The following is a 20417-nucleotide window of genomic DNA, read 5'->3' on the forward strand; positions in this document are numbered from 1 at the left end:
CCATGGAGTACAACCCAGTGGCATAGTGCTCGCATAGCAGGACCGTGGTCTGACCATCCGAGTGGTCAACATGCCACCCCAGCTACTTCTAAATGCTTCTCAGCAGCACCCCCAAAGTTCAAAACACAACTTCACAAGTGGCCAGAAAGACAAGCAGTAAGGGTTATGTAAGGTTCTCTTTTATTTAAAAGATCATTCACAAAATACCATATCCATAGACTCACTTTCTGTCATAGAACTGAATGTGTTAAGTGTTTGGAATTCCATTCTTACAGAGTCAGCTGGGCGCCCAGCAGTGTGGATGGACGTGCCTGTTCTGTCTTTTCCGCACTGGAGATGGATTAGATCATCTGAAAGCATCGGCTTTGATTACAACCACGCAATGCATGTCTGTCTTAAGTTAGGTATTGGTGTTACACAAATGGTTCTTATCTCAGAAGCAGAGAAGATGGCAGGCGAGGGAAGGAGTGAGAGTTCTGTAAATTGCCGAGACCTTGCGACAAAGACAATCCCGAGCCAAGGGGCAGGCTGGCAGGAAGCTGCTAGCTGATGAGCAAGCTGTGCAGCTCTCAGCCCCCTTCCCCAGGCTCTAGTGGCTGGCTGACCCCTACCTGCTCCAATTAGAACAGACGGAGACTTGGTGCCAAATCCTTTTCCATGTGTTCACACACAGCTGTTCAAGCTAAAAGCAAAGCCTGATTGATCCCTGCTCTCTCTCAAGTGAGTGCTCAACACTGGCTGGGGAGCAGGGTCGGCTCCACAGAGGAAGCAGCCAGCCTAGAGGTTTCTAGACACCTAGGTACTGAGGGTCTCAACAGCTGGACAACCGATCAGAGACAAGTGCCAGACTCTAGGCCTTGAGCTGTGGTGGGGAGCAGCCTCTTGGGCTAAGCACCCTGGAGCAGACAGACACAAGGGAAGAGCGCAGACTCAGTGCAAGCACAGCTGCCCGCTGCAGCTCCAGCACCACCCCTGCTTCCCACAGGCCTCAGCTGCAGGAAGCAGATTGAGCTGCAGCGGGGCGCACCCCCAGGGGGCCTCCACGGCCCAGGAAGAGCAGGGAATGAGCTTCCACTTGGTCTTAAGAGCGAGCAGGAGCAAAGCCACGTGGCCACTGGCACCCAGGTCGCCACCAGTGCAGAATGTCCAGATTCCCCTGCACCCTTCTGGCCTCACTGTTTGACAGGAGCCTGCTATGCCTGAACAAGCTGCTGGGGCAGGTGATAGACCCCCACACAGCAGCCTCTCAGGACCAGCAGGCAGTTTCCTTCTTTTAAAGCAAGGTGCCTCCAATTCTGCATGCTCATCCCAGCTGGATACCAACAAGTCACCACCAGCCACCTAGCTAGTGGCTCCAGCTCTTTCCCAGAAGCCACAGCAACACAGAACTCGACATGCAGGTTGGAGAGAAGCTCTGAGAAAAAGCAGAGGACAGCACGCCCGAAGCGTGGCCAGGGCGTGTAAAGGAAAGAAAAAGCAAAGATGAAGCCCCTCAGCCCACCTTCCACACGTGACCGGCATCCACACCACGTGGGAAGGAGCAGGGAGAGGCCAGGAGTGAGAGGGGAGAGAAAGAAAACAGAAAGAAAGCACAAAACAGGCACTAGATAGATATAGCAAAGCCAAGAATGTACTAGAAACCACTTGTTAACAGCTGACATGCACTCACAAGCTCTGTGTTTCCGCTGTAAGGAGGACAGTGCCAGGTGGGAATGGGGCCTGCAGGGCGACCGGCTGCCACCAGGCTGTGGTCTTGCTCCAGCTCCCCCATGCCCCATTCCCTCCCAACCTAAGCTCATTCTTGCTCCTTCTGAACCACTTCCTCTCTGGGCCTGGCTCCCCCAAAGATGGCTGAGTTGGGGTTGGCTACTTGATTGAGGGGTGTTGCCACTGTCCGAGGTTTAAGCTGCAGCCGCGGTCTCTGTGCTCGTTCCTCTGGAAGACAGAAAATAACATGGGCTATATAAAATGGGCTCCGTGCCTTTGTGACAAGGCTTCATTTAGCCCAGGCTGGCCTCAAACTTGCTATGTAGCTGAGGGTAACACAGAACTCTGGATCCTCCTGCCTTTACCCATCTCTCTCCAAGTGCCGAGATTATGGGCCATCATGGTAAGACCTATCTAATTGCAAAACTGACTTACAAATTTGATGACTGACAATCCAGGCTAGCCTACTATTCAGATCAAGGTCAACGCAGGGCAAGGTCTAAAGGGAGGAGACAGTGAGCCGCAAGGATGCTGCCATACCTTCTGTGGGTTCTCTGAAGTCCATGTTGGAGCCACGCAGAGGAGGGCCATCTCTAAAGCGACTCCCCATTGGTGGGCCTGCTCGCCGGTCCCCAGGGCGACTGCCCCCCCTACCCCCTAAGAAGTCATCCCTGTAGCCTAGAAAGAAAACACCGAGTCAAAAACCGTTCACACTGTCACATCAACAGAGACACACAATGTTCTGCGAATTGATTTTTCAATGTAATGTTTGTCTAGTATCTGGAATCTTTTTTCAAAATTAAAGTATACAAAAACAGTGCATTTGCTGGGTGATAACACATCTGGGAATGGAGCCCAGGCCTTGTGCCAGGGAAGCTTTCTGCTGTTAAGCCATGCCCAGCCTCTCACTGGGGGATACAAGGCAACTACTCCATTCCGCTTGTCTTTGCTTTGGTGTGGACCACACAGTGTCAATCAGAGAGGGTGCCCAAGAGTTTAGGTACCTTGCACCCACAGTATAAACTGTAGCTTATTCAAGAGATGCTGAATTCTGAGCAAACAGAAGGCTTTTCTCAGAGGCAGGACTGCTGCCAGGTTTGAGGCCAGCCAAGATCTCATAGGAAGCCTCCATTAAAAACAAAAGACAAAATGGTGGTGGCCAGGCTAGAAATGACCTAGCTTTCCATCCACCCATTCACCAAGAGCCTGTTATTCTCAGAACTTGAGTTCAGTTCACAGTGCCCACACCACACAGCAGGTGGCTCAAAACTCCATTGCTTCCAGCTCTAGGGATAAAGATGGTTTCCATGGGCTCATATAATCCCATCAATAGGGAGATGAGAGAGTGGGTTTCTAGGGCGTGCTGGACAGCCAGTTAAGCTCTGGCCAATGAGACCTGGTGTCAAAAATAAACCAAGAGATGGCTCAGCAAGGTGCTTGCTGCCAAGCCTGCCAACCTGACTACAATGCCCACTTCCCACACTGAAGGACGCTTCCTCTGAAAACTGTCAAAATACACACGCACGCACGCACGCACGCGCCTGTGTGTAGAGGGGAGGTGGCAAATGTCTTTAATCCCAATGCTCAGGAGGAAGATGAACTGTGTTTGGGGCCAGCCTAAGCTGTAATGTGTTCCAGGCAAGCAAAGGATACATGGTGGGCTCTTGTCTAAACAAAACAAAACACCAAAATGGCACATAGAGGGCACAAGAATGCATTCAGAAAAATGTCTGCATCTTTTATTTGAATTCCCTTTGCAAAGTAGAAATTTCCCTGCTTCCAACTTACTACTTTCCAAGTTGTTTTAGGTCAGGGTCTTATATGTGACTCGAACACCTGAGAGCTTCCACCTCTGCCCTGAGCACTGGCATTATAGCTTACAGGTCATTCTAAGATGCCCTCTCTGACACTTGAGGGAGCCAAGCACATAACCAGAACAGATATACACAGCAGAGAATCACTCACACACCTGACCCCAAGCACAACAGGAAGGCTATGCAGAAAGAGACATGGACGTCTAGGAAGCACGCCATGAAAACCCCTATGTTTCTTTATAAAGTCGAGGCTAGCACACTGGCTGTTGTCTATGGTAGGTTTGTGTGGTGTAGGACTCAGGACCTTTCCTCACAAGATCTGCTGCTGAGCTACCTGTTCTATACTCCACTGGGACATTTCTAACTACTTTCTTCTTTAATTTCCCTTTATTTAAAAAAAAAAAAAAGAAAGAAAAAGAGAGAGAAAAGCAATAAGCGTGAATCACTCAAAAGAAGCCATTATTATTCCTTTAGAATACTGTCAAAATACTTAAATCAAACCCACACATGGGTTTTAGAGGGCAACACCCCTGGCAGCTGACCCTGGGACCTAAGGGCGGTAAGGCAAGGGCTCCGCTCTCTGCATTCCTGGCTGAAACAAAGCAGCTTGGGAAGGTTCTGGCTCTAGAATTAGCTATCCCCAGGATCTGAGACCTACCACCCCAGGAGCTGCTTCCTTGCCTGGGCTGGCTCTGGGACACATAGTGCACATTTCAATCAGAGGCCAGCTTATACACAGAACTACAGACCCACTGCACACTACTGTATTTTATTTCCAACTGCTACAGGACTTTGCATTTGTCTGTTTGTGCCTGTCATCCCTGCGGATGCAGACATCCTTTGATCATGGGTCAGCTGAGGAGGGATGCTGAAGGGCAGCCTATCTAGCCTCAAGTGAAGGAGCCAGAGTTCCACGCCCTTCACAAGAAATACTGGCCACCAGGATCCACACCACTGAGATTTCCTGGGCAGCTCTGGAGCCTCTGTGCTATGTTACTTCTAGAAAACACTTCTAATTCTTGTTGTACCACATAGGAAACACAAGAGTTATCCTGGCTATAGCCCCAGCAACAGGCTCAGGGGAGAGCAGGAGGGGCCTGGCCTGGCCTCTCTACCCAGTCCTGAGGCTTAGTGTATGCCTGGAGAAGACCTTTAGAGTCTCACTGGTGGAAGGAATTAAGAACCTATCTAGGTTGAACACTCCTGAGAAACAAGGGAACGAGGGAAGAGTGGAATGTTAAATACTGATACCAGAGTTGAAGTCATCCCGGGAATCCCATCCACCTCTAGATTCTCGAGAGCCACCCATTCCTGAGGATACACACACACAAAGAGATAAAAGTTGACGTCTGTGCTCATCACTCTTCATCATGACACAACCGTAATCGTTTAACAAAAGGGAACCTCAACTGACAAAGTGGCCTGATGGACACGTCCCCTGTGAGCACGTCTAAGGGGACACTGTCTTGGTTAATGACATGGGAGGGCCCAGAAAACAGTGGGCAGTGCCGCCTGCGGGCAGGTGAGCCTGGGTGGTATAAAGAAGCAAACGAGTATGGCGGGGAGCAGCATTCCCCAGTGTGCTCTACTTCAGAGCCTGCTTTGGCTTCCCTAGATGATGGACTGTAGCCAAATAAACGCTTTCTTCCTCAAGATGGTTTTAGTCACAGCAAGAGAACCCTATCTAGGAGAAGGCCATGTTGTTATATGTGCTGGACACTTTGATGTCAACTCAATACAAGCCAAAGTCACAAGAGGAGCGAACCTCAATTATAAAAATGCCTCCATTAGACTGGGCCGTAGGTCATTTTTAATTAGTGATTAATGTGGGTGGGGCCATCCCTGGGCTAATTAGTGGTCCCTGGTTCTATAAGAAAGCAGACTGAGCAAGCCATGAGGAGCAAGCCAGTAAGCAGCACCCCTCTGTGGCCTCTGCATCAGCTCCTGCCTCCAGGTTCTTGCCCAGACTTCCTTCAATGGTGAACAGTGATGTGAAGTTATTTAAGTCAAATAAACCCTCTCTTCCAAGCTGCTTTTAGTCATGGTGTTTCATCACAACAACAGAAACCTCAGCCACTTCAGAAATAGGACAAAACCTAAGCTCTCGGGGACCTGCCAGGGCTCTGAGCCAATGCTCAGTAAATGATGCACAGGGGTGGCATGCAGTGTGCGCACACAGCAAGTTCCATCCAGTTTTAAAACAGCTAATCACCTCTGTCATCAGGTCCGCCTTTCCTGAATCCAAAGCCACCTTTATCTTGTTTTCTGCCTTCTGCAATGTCCACACGAAGTGACCGGTCACCCAAGAGCTGAAGACAAGAAGACAGTTTCTGTATCAACAGTACACAGACCTCAGGCTGCTGCTTGTGCAAGGGAAGTTGAGGGTACTTACTGCACCGTCGTAAGTCAGAGCCTCCTTCAGGGAATCCACCTCATCAAATTCTACATAGCAGAACCCTGCAAGAAGACAGAAGCCACCTTGTATACACACCCTGGACTCGAGGCCTGCTCAGATCTCGTTAGCATCACTAGGCACCACAACTGTGCTGTCCCATTTGGGTGGCAGTAGATCCCAGAATATGCTGGTGTACCCTCCAACCCCAACGAAGTCTAATGTAACCCAGGCTGGCCCTCAAACTTTCTAAGTAACTAAGGATAACCAGAACTTCTGATCCTGCTACCTCCATCTCCCAAGTGCTGGAACTGCAAGCATATACCAGCAGGCCTGGCTTATGTAATGCTTGGGCTAGAACCCAGAGCCGTGACCATGCTAGGCAAGTAGTCCAGCAGCTAAGCCACATTCCAAGTTGTTAATTACATTCCATCAGGTAGAGAGTGCTAACTCAAAGGGCCGACACTCCTCCTTATATTTACGTATTTCCCTTTTTGCAGTGCTGGGGGTGGTGTGCAGAGCCTCATGTATATTTAGGGAAGTGCTCTGCCACAGAGCCAACCTCAGCCCCAGCCTTAAGACGCTTTTACTACAATTGTAAAACTTTTCTAGGACCACTGCAGAGCTGTGACCTCATTTAATGTAATCTAACTGGGAAGCAGACTTCAGAACCAAGTTAATACCCACAAAGCTTTGAAGGAAGGGGCTAACGGCGTCTACTAAATTCCTACTTATCAAATTTGTTCCAAAGTTAGATAGTCCTCAGCAACAGGATCAAGTTCTCGGAAGTCACAGGCTAGAGCCTTGTGCTTCTAACAACCATACCCCAACAATGAAGCTGACCCGGCTCTGCCCTGTGATGTCTAAGTCCAAGTTAAGGACTACAGAGCCATGTGCTCATCATGCCGTGCCCTACGTCCCTTCTCATAGGTCGCACTGTGTAGAAACCAGACCCCAGCCGGGCAGTGGTGGCGCACGCCTTTAATCCCAGCACTTGGGAGGCAGAGGCAGGCAGATCTCTGAGTTCAAGGCCAGCCTGGTCTACAGAGTGAGCTCCAGGACAGCCAGGGCTACACAGAGAAACCCTGTCTCGAAAAACCAAAAAAAAAAAAAAAAACAAAACCAGACGCCACTCGGAAGCACTAAGTGGTGCCTTGCAGATCTGTGCCAGCTACTGCTCTTCACTATTTGCTAGAGAATTCTAACCTGTGGCTGGCTGAGTGAGGGGAGTTTCTTTCCCTCCATGGATCCGGTGAGGGATAACCGGGAGAGTGATTCCCAAGTTCAAGGAGGTAATGACAGCACAGCCATGTACTCACCCTCTAAAGCTCTAACTCAACAAAATAATCCAAGATACAGACCCCAAGGCATCCCACACTGATGTAGTATGAAGCTAGGTTAAACCCAGAAGCCTTATGCAGGTTTGGTTTGCTTGTTAGCAAGCTGCCTGGGATTCCCTGACACCTGTGTTTACTAACCAGTTATACACCACGCCCAGCTGCAGGGACTGAAGCAAAGCATATGTAAAGCTGCCATTCATATACTTTTTTGCTTCTGGCTTGGCTTTCACTCTGAACTTCTGTTGAATGTACAGAGTTGAACCCTGGACCATGCACTTGGGTCTGGGAGGCAGGATATTCTTACCTACCTTTTCCATCCTTGGCCCATTCAGACAACATTGTGCAGGCAGCAGCTGTATGTGAAATGAACCTTCCCAAACAGGCAGCTTCCAGAGGGAGCCTGGCACCACTGAGGTTACTCTCTGAATTTATAATTACCAGGAAGCTACCAATAAAAATGACACAGCGAGGGAGAACTCTTTTCATAAAAAAGTTATTTTCAGAACTGGAGAGCTGGCTCACTAGTTAGGAGCACTGGCTGCTCTTGCAGAGGATGAAGATTCAATTCTCAGCACCCACATGGTAGTTCACAACTATCTACCTGTAAATCCAGATTCAGGCGGCCTAATGGGCTCACACATTGCTCCTGTACAAGCATGCACGGATGCACAACATTCACATACAGCGTAAATAAATTTACTTTAAAAAAAGTTATTTTCAGAGATGGACAAACACATGGATTTTTGTTGTTCTTTTGGTTTTGTTTAGGTGGCTCCTACACCTACAGAGACAATGCATAAAAGCTGGGCAGGCAAACCTGGCACACACACCATATCCCACTCCAAACCACATCAAGTGCAAAACAGCGTTTCCCAAGGGATCCTAGAACGGAGCTGATCTCTGCTTTTCGGACCAGGCTAACAAAGGACACTCAGCTAGAGCACTCAGCTTTTGGCTCACTCAACTAATTCATTTATATGCCTCCCCCACCTAACCTTCCGCACCTACCCACAATAAATACAAGCTTACCTTTAAATTTGTCTGTGTCTTTGTCTCTGACTAGCCGCACACTCCGTATGCTGAGATCCTTAAAGATAGCATCTATGTCACCCTGAACTGTGTTAAAAGGGAGATTTCCTACGTAAGCTGTGTAAGGGGGCTCTGTGGGTAGCTCCTTCTGGCTTCGGGACCCATGGCCACCAGCACTGCCGCGGGACCTAAAAGGAGAGATTCAGAAGAGTTTAAGGCTCCTGACCCATAACGGTAACCCACCAATCTATGTCCTCTGTCTCACTGTCTGCCCGGCATCCTTACTTTATCAAAAAGTGCCTGATTCTGGTGACAGAAACAGCCATATAAACACTATATAAGATAGTTCAAACACATCACATTGCCTATGACGATAGCTCCCTTGCTGGGCTGGAATCTGTAGCTGCAATGCTATGCAGTAAATAAAACCTAGGTCAATACCCTCCATACATATCACACAAAAAATATGGAACCACTCAGGAGCATGAAGGCAAGAGGATCAGGAGTTCAAGACTTGTCTACGCTCCATAAGACCCTGCCTCTGGGTGGGAGGAGACGGGCTACATGGTTTAGTCTAGTAATAGCACTTGCCATGTGTGCACGAGGACCCGAGTCTGCATCTCTGGGCTTTACTGCCGTTCAGCCTAGATGAATAGTGAATTCCAAGGTCAGTGAGAACCTGTCTAAGATAAGTTGGAAACGACTGAGGAAGATACCTGACAGTGACCTCTGACCTAATATGCACACAAATGCACCAAAAAGAGAGCGAGGTATAGACAGCTGCATATGCCAGTACCTAGGAGGTCACAGCAGGAGACAGCCATCCTCAGCTTTAAAGTGAGCTGGGGACCAGCCACAAAACAAAAAACCAAAATAAACTAGCCAGAAGAGATATAGAAACTCTTTTTTAGAGAAGACCACCGAAGCTTCATTTTTGTCTTTGTTTTTTTTTATTAGATATTTTATTTACACTTCAGATGGCATCCCCTATCCCCATTCCCCACCCCCCACCCCGTCTTTGTTTTTTTTTAAATCTTATTTTTTTTTTTTCAGACAGGGTCTCTCTACATAGCCCTGGCTGTCCTGGAACATATTATATAGACTAAGATGACCTCAAACTCACAGAGATCCTCCTGCCTCTGCTGCCTTCCTGGTGTAGGAGCTAAAGACATATTCGGTCATTCCCATCTGGTTTTTGCTTTTATTGTAGACATGAATGTTTGCAAATGAATGTTTTGCCTGCAGGTGCAAAATGGTAACACAGCAGGCGGGGAGCATTGGATCCCTGGAATTGAAGGTGGGGACAGTTATGAGCCACCACGTGGGTGCTGGGAAGCAGACCAGATCCCTTCTTTTCACATGTTCCACATCTCCAAGCCATCTCTCTAGACGCTGTGGTTAATCCACAATAGTCATTTCAATTAACAATCCACAGAATGCCTTAACAAATGCTGGGCATGGTGGCATGTATATACCTTTAGTCGAAGTACTTGGGGTGGGGTGGGGGGCAGAGACAGGCAGAGCTGAGTTCCAGGACAGCCAGGGCTAAACAGAGAAACCTTGTCCAAAAAAAAAAAAAAAAAAAAAAAAAAAAAAAAAAAAGGCAAAGAGGGGGCTGGAGAGATGGCTCAGAGGTTGAGAGCACTGACTGCTCTTCCAGAGGTCCTGAGTTCAATTCCCAGCAACCACATAGTGGCTCACAACCATCTGTAATGGGATTTGATGCCCTCTTCTGAAGACAGCGACAGTGTACTCACATACATAAAATAAGTAAATCTAAAAAAAAGCAAAGAACAGAGAAGAAAGAGAGAGAGAATGTCCTAACAAAGCTGTGTGGGACACATAATCCCAGTCCTTGTCCTTGAGACATAATGGAGGATCAAATCATATTTACAACAAGTATGATTCCATCTCAAAAACACACACCCAAACTCACTCCCCAAAAGGAAGTCCTGCAGCCTGACTTAGCAGCAGGACAGGCTTCTGAGGGCGCATGTGTGTGACAGCTCTGTTGATTCAACCCATTACCACTACTCTCATGCTCCCATCTCCCAAAGCCCCCTCTGAGTATTCCCAGTAAGCCACGTTGGGACGGAGTATCTCAAGACTGCTATTTACTGAAGCTTTAGGTGCAGCACAGTAGGTGAGCAGCAGTAACAGAGTGGAGTGCTCCTGCAGCCAATGCTGTGACAGTGCCAACAGCAGGACACCTTACCACACGCTACTGACCCTTGCTATTCTGACTGACCTTCTAATATAACCTGTAAGGCTCACCTAGCTGTGACGCTGTGTGGGTGGCACACGCAGCAAGGATATGCTAGATACAAGGATGTGACTCACTCACACCAGGACAAGATAGTGCAAGCTCTCACCACAGTACTCCCAATACCGTGTGACTTTAAGCACTGCTTATTTCTGGAAATGTGAGCTCATGAGTACACAGGTATGATGAGTAAGGTTTAGTAACAGTGAATACCTGTGTGGGAACAAGACCAAGCTCAGGAGTAAGGTGGTCACAGATGAGATAAGTCAGCACCCTGCTCAGAGGTAGCATTGTTAGCCACTCATAAGTACTTCCTTAGTAGGGCCAGGGCTAAATGGTAAAACCCTGTCTAGAGCAGGACCTCTGCCAATCACTTCTCTGAACATCAGTGTGTGTTTTCCTGTATGAAGTCCAGGCTGGCCAACCCTCCCAGCCTGGATGACGATACTCAGCATGCTTCCATTTTGCCTGTTACTTTATAAATGCTTGAAATATCAGCTTCATAAATGAAGCTAATTGACTATAAACCACTTCATAAATACCAAGTGTCATATAAAATTTAATAACAATCTCAGAGCACTCACGATTCGGCGCCACACCTGAGGTTATGATCTGAGCCAGGCACTTGGGACAACAGGGAAGACAGAAACTAGGAATCATGTAGGCAAAGCACAGAGCCTAGCCCCTCCCCCACAAGCTCAAGCCAGGTCTGACACCCACAAGCTCCAAGGCTCTATCAGACACCCATCACCAAGCCACAGCTCTGTTCACTAACCTAGGGGTTGACTAGGAACAACCTAGTGATCTATGACACAAAGGGATGTTTCAAAGTAGCAATAATTCAGGAAATCTAACCCTCAGCTGCCAAGTGTGACCCAAATCCTTTAGGCTGTCAAATTTTCCACCCCAATCAAATGGTGGACTTGTCTGGAGGTCAGAGCAAGGGTCTGGAAGGCCAAGTCCTACAAGCGCCCTCTAGCAAGAACCCGGCACACACCATCGACTCAGAAGTCCTCTACAATATCAGGAACCTGAGCTCAATTTTGCAGACAGCAGACCAGGGAAGCAGACTCTACAGATGGCTAGCAAAGACATGAAGGTTTCAAACAGATCAGGAGGAGTGACTACAGAAGAAATCAATCAGGTCCAGCACTCAGTGAAGGGCCTGTCTAGCAAGCTTGAGGTCATGGATGCTGCCCTGAGTACCACACACACACACAGAGAAAACAATGAAAGAAGGAGGGATTAGTGGAGGCTGGATATAGTCAAGTAAATGAAACAGAAAATCAAATTGGCCCAACTGGCCTGGTGGCACAGGCCAGTGATCCCAGTCACAGACACAGGAGGTGGGAATTTCAAATGAGGCCAACCCCACCAAGAAAGACTGTCTCAACAAAACAAAATACCCCAAAGTTTTTTTCTTTTTTTTTTTTTTTAAAGGATGTGTGCTCGAGGCCAGCCTGGTCTATCGAGTGAGTTCCAGGACAGCCAAAGACTATACAGAGAAACCCTGTCTCGAAAAACCAAAAACATTAAAAAAAAAAAAAAAAAAAAAAAAAAAAAAAAAAAAAAAAGGATGTGTGCTCATGTTAGTGTTAAGGATATATCTCAACAAGTATTTGTGCAGTATGGACAAATTCGGAGGCTCCACCATGCCTGTAATCTTAGTATTAAAGGCAACAGGAGGGAGTGTCAGGGGCACCAGGAGTCCAAGGTCATCCTTAGTTATATACCAATTCCTAGGCCAGGTAGGTAAATATGAAGGACCCAGTCTCTGAATTAAAATAAACACGCCAGGTGTGCTGGCATCCCGTTATTCCCAGCACTGAGGGAGGAGGCAGACGGGAGGTCAGATTTCTGTGTTGAGAACAGCTGGGTCTATAAAGTGTGAGTTGAGTTCCTTTATCTCAACAGTCTCCTTTGCCCAAGTCTTCATTTACTCTTCTTGGTGTTTCATATGAACCACATTCACACAAACAAACTTAAGGCTGGGTGTGTTAAGCCACATGGTGGTGGCACACACAGAGGCAGGTGGATCTCTATGAGGCCAGCCTGGATGACAGCCAAGGCTAAGAAACCCTGACTCAAAAAAACAAAAGGACTAGGTGTGTGGGTGCCCACACCCTTTATCCCAGCCAGGGCTACACAAGGCCCAGTCACAAAAAACACACACACACACACCCACCCCTCACTTTTCTTCTCTGTCTTTCCTTAAAGACAAGCCTCTTACTAGCCCTGTGTAGGTTCTGACGACCCACGACATTCCACACTTATCACCTAACAGTCTGCACTCGTCCTGAAGCTGGGCTTTGCACCAACCTAGACAGTACCCAAACTGGATAACGTCCACTCCACCATGCAGCTGGAGGGTTGGGGGATGGAGAGGAAGCCAGGCCTATGGCACACTCCGGCAATCAAAGTGCTTGAGCTTGGAGCAGGATGATCAGAGGTTCAAGGTCATGCTCATACCTAGGTCACATTACATAGCAGTCTCAGACTAATCATGTTAAGAGGGGGGTGGGGAGGAGAAAGAAGACCCGTGTCTCTCAACAAAAGTAGGACCACTTCCCACTTGTTGAAGGGTTGTTGAAGACCCCTCCACTAGACTGATTTCAGATACAGTATGTATTTGAGGGCACTATATACAACCAAATGTATGTCACATAGTAACACCCTGGGAAGAATCCATTTAACTCACAGGACAGTAGTGTTCTGACTGCTACAAGGTAGGCTACCACCCAGAGGCCTGGGGACAACCCTTGGATGTCCTTCCTCAGGTGTCATTCCTTGAGTAATGTGCAGAGATGGCCACACTGGTGCCTGTGGCTTTCTTTTGTTTGCTGTTTCTGAGACAGGTCCATGTATCCTAGGCTGCCTTCAAGCTATTAGCTATGCGGCAGAGGGCCTTGAGCTTCTGATGCTTCCCATGCTGAGATTACAGACATACCCAAGTGATTTACCTGGTGCTGGGGATGGAGCCATGAGCTTCATACATGCCAGGGGCACACTCCTACCTCCCACACATAAATTCCTTATCAGTTATTTGTAAGTACTCATTTATGTCACTGATAATTACACTAATTATAAAGAAAATTCAAGGCCGGTGATGGAGCAGCTGGCTAAGAGCATCTGTTGCTCTTGCAGAGAACCAGGGCTCCATTTTCAGCACCCACAGCTATCACAATGGGGTTTCAGGGAATTGGACACTTTCTTCTGATCTGACACACCAGGTATATGCACATGCAGACAAATCATTCCTAACACATAAAATCAATCGAGTAGAGGCACTTGGAAGGCAGAGCCAAGAAGTCTCTGTTTTAAGCTAGCCATGGCTACAGAATGAAATTGTTTTAAGAAAGTAAAAGCTGTCCTGGAGACCAGGCTGGCTTCAAATTGAAGAGATCCACCGGCCTCTGCCTCCCAAGTGCTGGGTTAAAGACACATTCCATCATGGCCAGCCAAGAAATTACTTTTTCTCCCCCCTCTAGTCCTTATTGTTTGTTTTGAAGCCAGAGTCTATGTTGTCCAAAGTCACTCTTTTACTTCATAATCCAACATAGCTGGGACAGAGAGCTCATGTCACCACACCAAGCTCAGGAACACTTCAATTTGTACTTTCAACAATTTCTAGTAGGCACATCTCAACAATCTCAGCCCTGTGGCTGAGATTAGTTCCGACCTAACTCTCCTGCTTGATGGCTTTTAATTAAGCACCCAGAGCCTTTGTTGCAAAAGTAAAATGTTACAAAAATGTTTCAAATGTAAAACCAAAGCTGGAGAGATGGCTCAGCAGTTAAGAGCACTGGCTGTTCTTCCAGGGGTCCTGAGTTCAATCCCAGCAACCACATGGTGGCTCAGAACTCTCCATAGGGGATCTGATGCCCTCTCCTGGTATGTGGATGTATATGCAGCAACACTCATACATTAAATAAATTAAAAAATAAAATGTGAAACCAGTACTTATATTTTATATGGTCAATGACCCAACAAAACAACCATAAACTCTGGGCTGGAGAGCCGAGAGGATTATGAGTACCTCTTCCAGAGGACTTGGGTTTGATTCCAAGCAACCACGTTTGTCTATAAGTTCAGTTCTAAGGGATCTGGTTGGTACCTTCTTTCTGGCCTCTCTGTAGGTACACACATGACGCACAGACACACACTTTGGCAAAATACCTATATACATAAAATTAAAAAACCCAAACCAAAACAGGAATCCCTGAAGGACAATTTAGGAGCTGGACCAAATGGTACATACCCGCCATTCCTGGAGGCACAGTGGTAAGAGCGAGAGGCAAGTTTCTGGCTAGCTCTGTCTACACACTGGTTCCAGGCTAGCCAGGGATCCATAGAACAAAAACCAATCAAACATCTGGGTGTAGTGGTGCCCACCTTTTAATCTTAGCACTCTCCAGGACAGCCAGGGCTAAAAATGCTGTCTCAAAACAAAACAAAATCCAAAAACCTAAACCCTCAACTGAACAAACAAAACAAAACAAAACAAAAAACTGCAAAAACAAAGTCCATGTAAGAGTTAGCATAACCATCTCCTGAGTTCTTGGAATTGCGTTTTGATTTGCTTGAGAACAATGCAATCCCTGGCCCCTTTTCCAGGCTGAGGATGGATCCGCATGCACATGGGTAAGCTGAAAGCCATGCTCTTTAGTCCTTACTTCCTGACAACTGGAGGACCACAGAACATCTACAAAACAGGCTTGGGTCCCTCCAAAGAGGTGCATGACCAGAGTCCCAGAACTTGGGAGGACAGAGCTCTGAGTACTGCTGAGTCTGAGGCCAACTGGGCCACATAATGAGACTGATCTGAGGCCTTAATAAAAGCTTCTGGAAACATAACTCTGAGAGCCAGGCTCAGGCCATAGCTATCGCTCCTATGTTCTAGACCAGGGAAAAGTACCTCACACAAATGATTAAGTACAACACGAGCTTCCCAATATATGCTGAGGCACCTATAAGGTTTAAGTATTGCACAGCATAAAGATAACAGCTGATATAAACTTTACTAACATAGCAATTAAAAGATCAATCATCAAAGATATCTAGTCACCTCTTTCTACCATACTGTAAATTTCTGATTCAGAGTGGAGAACAGGCCCTGGTTCAGTACTCAGCTGAGCAGTGAGAGGAGGGAAACAAGACTACAAAACAAAACAAAACAAAATCTACCCAAAACAAGTCAGCAAAAGTGGATCTGTTCTTCTGTAAGACATAGACTCAGTGACAATCTTTTTTTTTTCCACTTGGAATCCTTCTGCCGCAAGCTCCAGAGAAAACCTGTCTCAAAAAAACAAAAATCAAACATCCCCCCATGCACAAGAAAAAAAGAAAAGAACGGAGAGCCTGGGTGTGATGAGATATGCTTGTAATCAAAGCACCAAAACGGCAGAGACAGGAGAATGTTAGTTCAAAGTCATCATACCTAGCAAGTGTGCCACAACCTAGGCTACAAGAGACCCTACCTAAAACAGAACAGAAAAGGGTACTCAGGAGGCAGGTGCAGGAGGATCTCAGTCCCCAGCCTGGTCTACACAGCAAGTTCCAAGACAGACAGGATTATATAGAAACTGAGATGGCCCAGCTCTCACCAAGAGCACCAACTGTTCTACCAAAGCACCTATAGGGCGGCTCATAACTCATCCCAGACATGCCTCTTTGGACACCAGGAAAAGACACACACACAGGCAAAACACTCCTATCGATAAATGAGTAAATAAATACAAAGAAACTGAGAAAAGTACTTCCAAGTGAACAGGAAGCCAAGCTGAAATGCCTGGTATGGTGGGGCAGATCTTTAAATCCAGAGCTTAAACGTAGAGGGAGGCAGATCTGTTTTCCAAGGGTAGCCAGGGCTACCTACATAGTGAGATCCTATCCCCAAAAGAGAAACAAAACAAAGCCAGCTTGAAAATTTTAGTTCAAAGAGGTGTTAATAAGTAAAAGGGCTTTCAAAACAGCTTTAAGGGATGCTTTAAGAGTGTTAAGAATCTCAAATGAGCTTTGAGAGAACATCTGAGCAAACGGCTATCATTTTCATCTCCCTGTATTTAAATGAGTTGCATCTTGAGAGATTTAAATTTGTTTACTTTCTGTTTTAAAATTATTCCCGGGTCTCAACTGTGGCATGTGCTAAATGCAATGACCTTTCCTCCATCACCAAAGGTTGGTAAGTTTGTCCAAAGGCAGTTTTCTTCCCCTCTCAGATAAGATCTCACTAGGCTGTCTTAAACTTGGGTTTTCTCCTGCCTCAACCTCTACACTACGAGGATTCGGGTAGGAAAAAAGAACCCCAGAGCACATTTACTTTTTTCAAACTAGTAGAGAAAAATAACAACCCAACCCAAACCGAGCAAGATGGCTTATGCCTCTAACTCTTAATTCCACTACTGGGAAGGCAGAGGTGGGCTGAGTTCACCTGGTCTGCATGCTGTGTTCCAAGCTGGCCAGAATTAGACGCACACTAAGACCTTATCTTTAAAAACAAACAAACAAAACAACCGGACGTTAGTACAAATCCGATGTCTAGAAAGCTACCCCCAGGGCATTCATGTTAACATTTCATCCAATACCTATTTGTATTTTTATTAGCAAATAAAATGTGCGTGGCTCCACCTCACCCCCAACTTCCTCCTTATGGAAGCATGAATAGTGCCCGGTACATTACAGCAACCAAACAAGACTGTGACTCATTTTCAAACCTGGGTATTTAAAAGTGATCATTCTCCACCTAACAAAAGACACTTTGGGGGCAGCCACTTGGGAAACCTAACACCTCAGTAGAACTACTGTGATATTCTCCTGGCAAGTTACCTTTTCTGTGAAAGGGATAAAGGCCAAGTGTGTCCTTGACAAATAAACAAGACGATTAAAATGACTGTCCCATAAAACTCCTATAAGCGTTTTTTTTTTTTTTTTTTTTTTTTTAAGCAAGTGGCTGACGATTGTATATTTCTATTGTTTGGCAGGAGACTGAACCCAAGACATGCTAGACAATCGCTCTATGACTGAATCACAACCCCAGCTGGTAACGTGTTATTTAAAAGGGAACAAAATATCCGGGTGCTGGGTTTTTTGGATTTTTTTTTTTTTTTGAATTATGCACCAGGAGCTTTCTAGTTATCAATAAAGGATTTGGGGAGGTGGGAGGAATTTTTTTTTTTTTTTTTTAAAGTATGTTGTCTGTATCTGACCAAAATCAGAACGAAGCGAAAGCGAATTCTCCAGGTCAAGGAAGAAACTAGGAAGAAATCAACAATTTCCGCCAGAAGACACGTAGTATCTGTCAACCAGACAATCTAAAAGCCAGGGAGGCAGAGAGAAAGAGACACGCACGCTCCCCACTACGGTGGATTTGTTTTGGTTGAGGTCCGCGCTCCCTGCCTCCCTCGGTGGATCCGACGGTCCCAGGATCCAGACGCGAATCGGAAGGGAAATCGCCCCTCTCGCGGCCCGCGGGCCTCACGCAGAAGCGACCCAGGGACCCCGGCCGGCAGCGGGGACCCTGGAGCGGGGCAGGCGGCCGCTGCCTGCCTCCTTGCTGCAGCCCAGCCCGGAGCGCGCTGGGGATAAAGCTGGACGCGGGCGCCGGTTTCCCCGGGAAACCCTCCGGCGTCGCTGTGGTCTAACTTTCGGACCGAGGCCCCGCAATGTGCCGCGCTGGGGCCAGCGCAGAGCCGAGGGACCGATGTGCGCCGCGAGCAAGCAAGAGCCCGGCAGCCTAACCGTCGCCAGCCGCTCTCGGAGCGCGCCATTTCCAGGCCTCTCCTCGGGCCTGGTCAGGCCGCTTCCCGCCGGCCGTCTCGAGTTGAGCGCGGCAAGGCCGTCCCCTTCGAACCTCCCCGCACTCCGCCCGGCCGAGCCGCCAGCCCGCCAAACCGCGCCCCTCCCGCCTCACCCTCTACCGCCGCCGAAGCTGCTGTAGGCCCGATCGTCGTAGGTATCGAAGTCCGCCATTTGCCGTCTCCGCTCCTTGAGGAACCAGCGGGCCAGCGAGGAAGGACCCCGCAATATAACTCCTCCTCCCCCCTCCCGCCCCGCTACCGGGGCTGTCCGCCGCGCTGCCTGATCGCAAATCGCACGCACGCATGCGCGCGCCGCCGCGCCCGGCCTTGGGCCGACGGGGCCCGCTGCTGGCCCCGGCGCGCTCTGCGGCCCACGTGGTGCGGCAGCCAGCCCCCGGAGCGCCGCGCGCACGCTCTGCCCTCCGAGGCCCATTGTGTGCTAGCTTGGTGGTTTCACGCGTGGTTGCCTCTTACTGTCCTTGCCCCGCCCTGCCCTGGGGTCACCTACCTCTCTGGCGTTGTCTGTCATCCTGCACGCTGCTTTCTAATTATCACTAGATTCAGCTTGGGTTTTGTGGAGCCCTTGCTGCCCTGGAGCTGGAGCGCTGGAGCCGAGGATGACCTTGAACCCCTGGTTTTTGCTTTCTCCACCTCCTAAGGTCCGGGATGACAGTGTGCCACTGTGTTGGGCTCTCTGGTATCGCCTTAGATTTCTTAAGGTGCCCTAGGTCTACCCCGCTTGGTCCCAATTCTTCAGGACGAATGGTCGCTGGGTAAAGCTTAACCGAAGACAACCTGTTGTAGGTAGAGTCCCAGATGACCAAGGGCAGAAGGCTTGTAAGTGAGAACGGTGTGTGTGTTTTTGGGTGTGTGTAGTATGTGAACCAGATGAAAGGAAATATCTTCGTTTTTGAGAACTGCTACAAACTGGTAAATATCTAATCCCTACGCTAGGGAAACTGACAGATCAGATTATGATTAGAGGTCAATCTGGCCAAAATAATGGTGGGGATGGGGCACACCTTTAATCCCTGTATTCAGGAGGCAGAAACAGGTGGATTTCTGAGTTCAGTGCCACCCTGATCTACATATCGAATTCCAAGCAGCCAGGGCTTTGTGGAAAGATCGTGTATCAAAAAAACCAGAATAAAAGAAATCTTAAAGACAAAACATTGTATTCTCTGTCTGGGTATTGGGGAAGGGTGGTGAAGATAATGGTATAGGTTGTTTGTAGTTGAACTAGTAAGAGATTAGATACGTTTTACTTATGCAGAAGTCTCTGCTCTGAAAAAGAAAATTTAAGGGTGGGCAGGTCGGTTCGGTGAATGAGGATGTTTGTTACCAAGATTGATCTGCGTTTGAGCCCCAGGGCCCACATGGTGGAAGGAGAGAGCTGACTACCACAGGTTGTCCTCTGACCTCCACACAAGAGCTGGGGTGTGATATCTTTTTTCACGTTTTGCATGCTCTTTTACACACACACAAACACACGAATGCACATACGCGTGAGCACACACACACACACACACACAGAGGCTGTCAAGGGCTAGGTACATAGACCCTGTCTCAAAAAAAAAAAAAAAAAAAAAAAAAAAGAACCAAGGTGGACAGCTCCTAACAAGTGACTCCTAAGCCAGGCAGTGGTGGCAAAGGCCTTTAATCCTAGCATTCTGAAGGCAGAAGCTAGGAATCTGAGGCTAGCCTGGTCTACAGAGTAAGTACCAAGACAGCCAGGGATACACAGGAAAACCCTGTCTTGAAAAACCAAGAAGGCGGGGCAGTGGTGGCGCACGCCTTTAATCCCAGCACTTGGGAGGCAGAGGCAGGCAGATTTCTGAGTTCGTTCGAGGCCAGCCTGGTCTACAGAGTCAGTTCCAGGACAGCCAGGGCTACACAGAGAAACCCTGTCTCGAAAAACCACCAAAACAAACAAACCACCACCAACAACAACAAAACAAGAAGGAGAGGAACCTCTGGACTTCAAAGCACTTGAGCATTCTTGTACCCCTGACACACAAGGACACAATGTTTTTTTGTTTTTTTGGTTGGTTTTTTTTTTTTTTTGGTTTTTTCGAG

General features: G+C 47.8%; 1 protein-coding gene across 2 annotated transcripts; it reads right to left on the reverse strand.

Moving 5' to 3' along the window:
* Positions 1–163: 163 nt before the first annotated feature.
* On the reverse strand, positions 164–18716 carry Eif4h (eukaryotic translation initiation factor 4H). Of its 2 annotated transcripts, XM_076923124.1 has the most exons (7): positions 18455–18716; positions 8283–8470; positions 5914–5978; positions 5734–5830; positions 4773–4832; positions 2248–2385; positions 164–1935 (listed from the first exon to the last, which is right to left on the reverse strand). In XM_076923124.1, the coding sequence occupies exons 1-7, from the start codon at positions 18511–18513 to the stop codon at positions 1796–1798; spliced, it is 747 nt and encodes a 248-aa protein (XP_076779239.1). In that variant the 5' UTR covers positions 18514–18716; the 3' UTR covers positions 164–1795. The 2 variants fall into 2 exon arrangements, with proteins under 2 accessions (XP_076779239.1, XP_076779240.1); XM_076923125.1 differs by lacking the exon at positions 4773–4832 and having other exon boundaries at positions 18455–18702.
* Between the last annotated feature and the right edge of the window lie 1701 nt (positions 18717–20417).

This window comes from Arvicanthis niloticus, chromosome 24 (genome assembly GCF_011762505.2).
Source record: "Arvicanthis niloticus isolate mArvNil1 chromosome 24, mArvNil1.pat.X, whole genome shotgun sequence".
In the NCBI taxonomy this organism is placed as follows: domain Eukaryota; kingdom Metazoa; phylum Chordata; class Mammalia; order Rodentia; family Muridae; genus Arvicanthis; species Arvicanthis niloticus.

What these genes read in the sequence shown, in the direction of transcription:
- Eif4h (XM_076923124.1), bottom strand. Translation starts at nt 18,513, where the DNA reads ATGGCGGACTTCGATACCTACGACGATCGGGCCTACAGCAGCTTCGGC. An exon ending in AGCTTCGGCGGCGGTAGAGG is followed by an intron (nt 8,471 to 18,454) that starts GTGAGGCGGGAG and finishes CTCTCCTTTTAG; the next exon opens with GTCCCGCGGCAGTGCTGGTG. An exon ending in CTCTGACTTACGACGGTGCA is followed by an intron (nt 5,831 to 5,913) that starts GTAAGTACCCTC and finishes TCTTGTCTTCAG; the next exon opens with CTCTTGGGTGACCGGTCACT.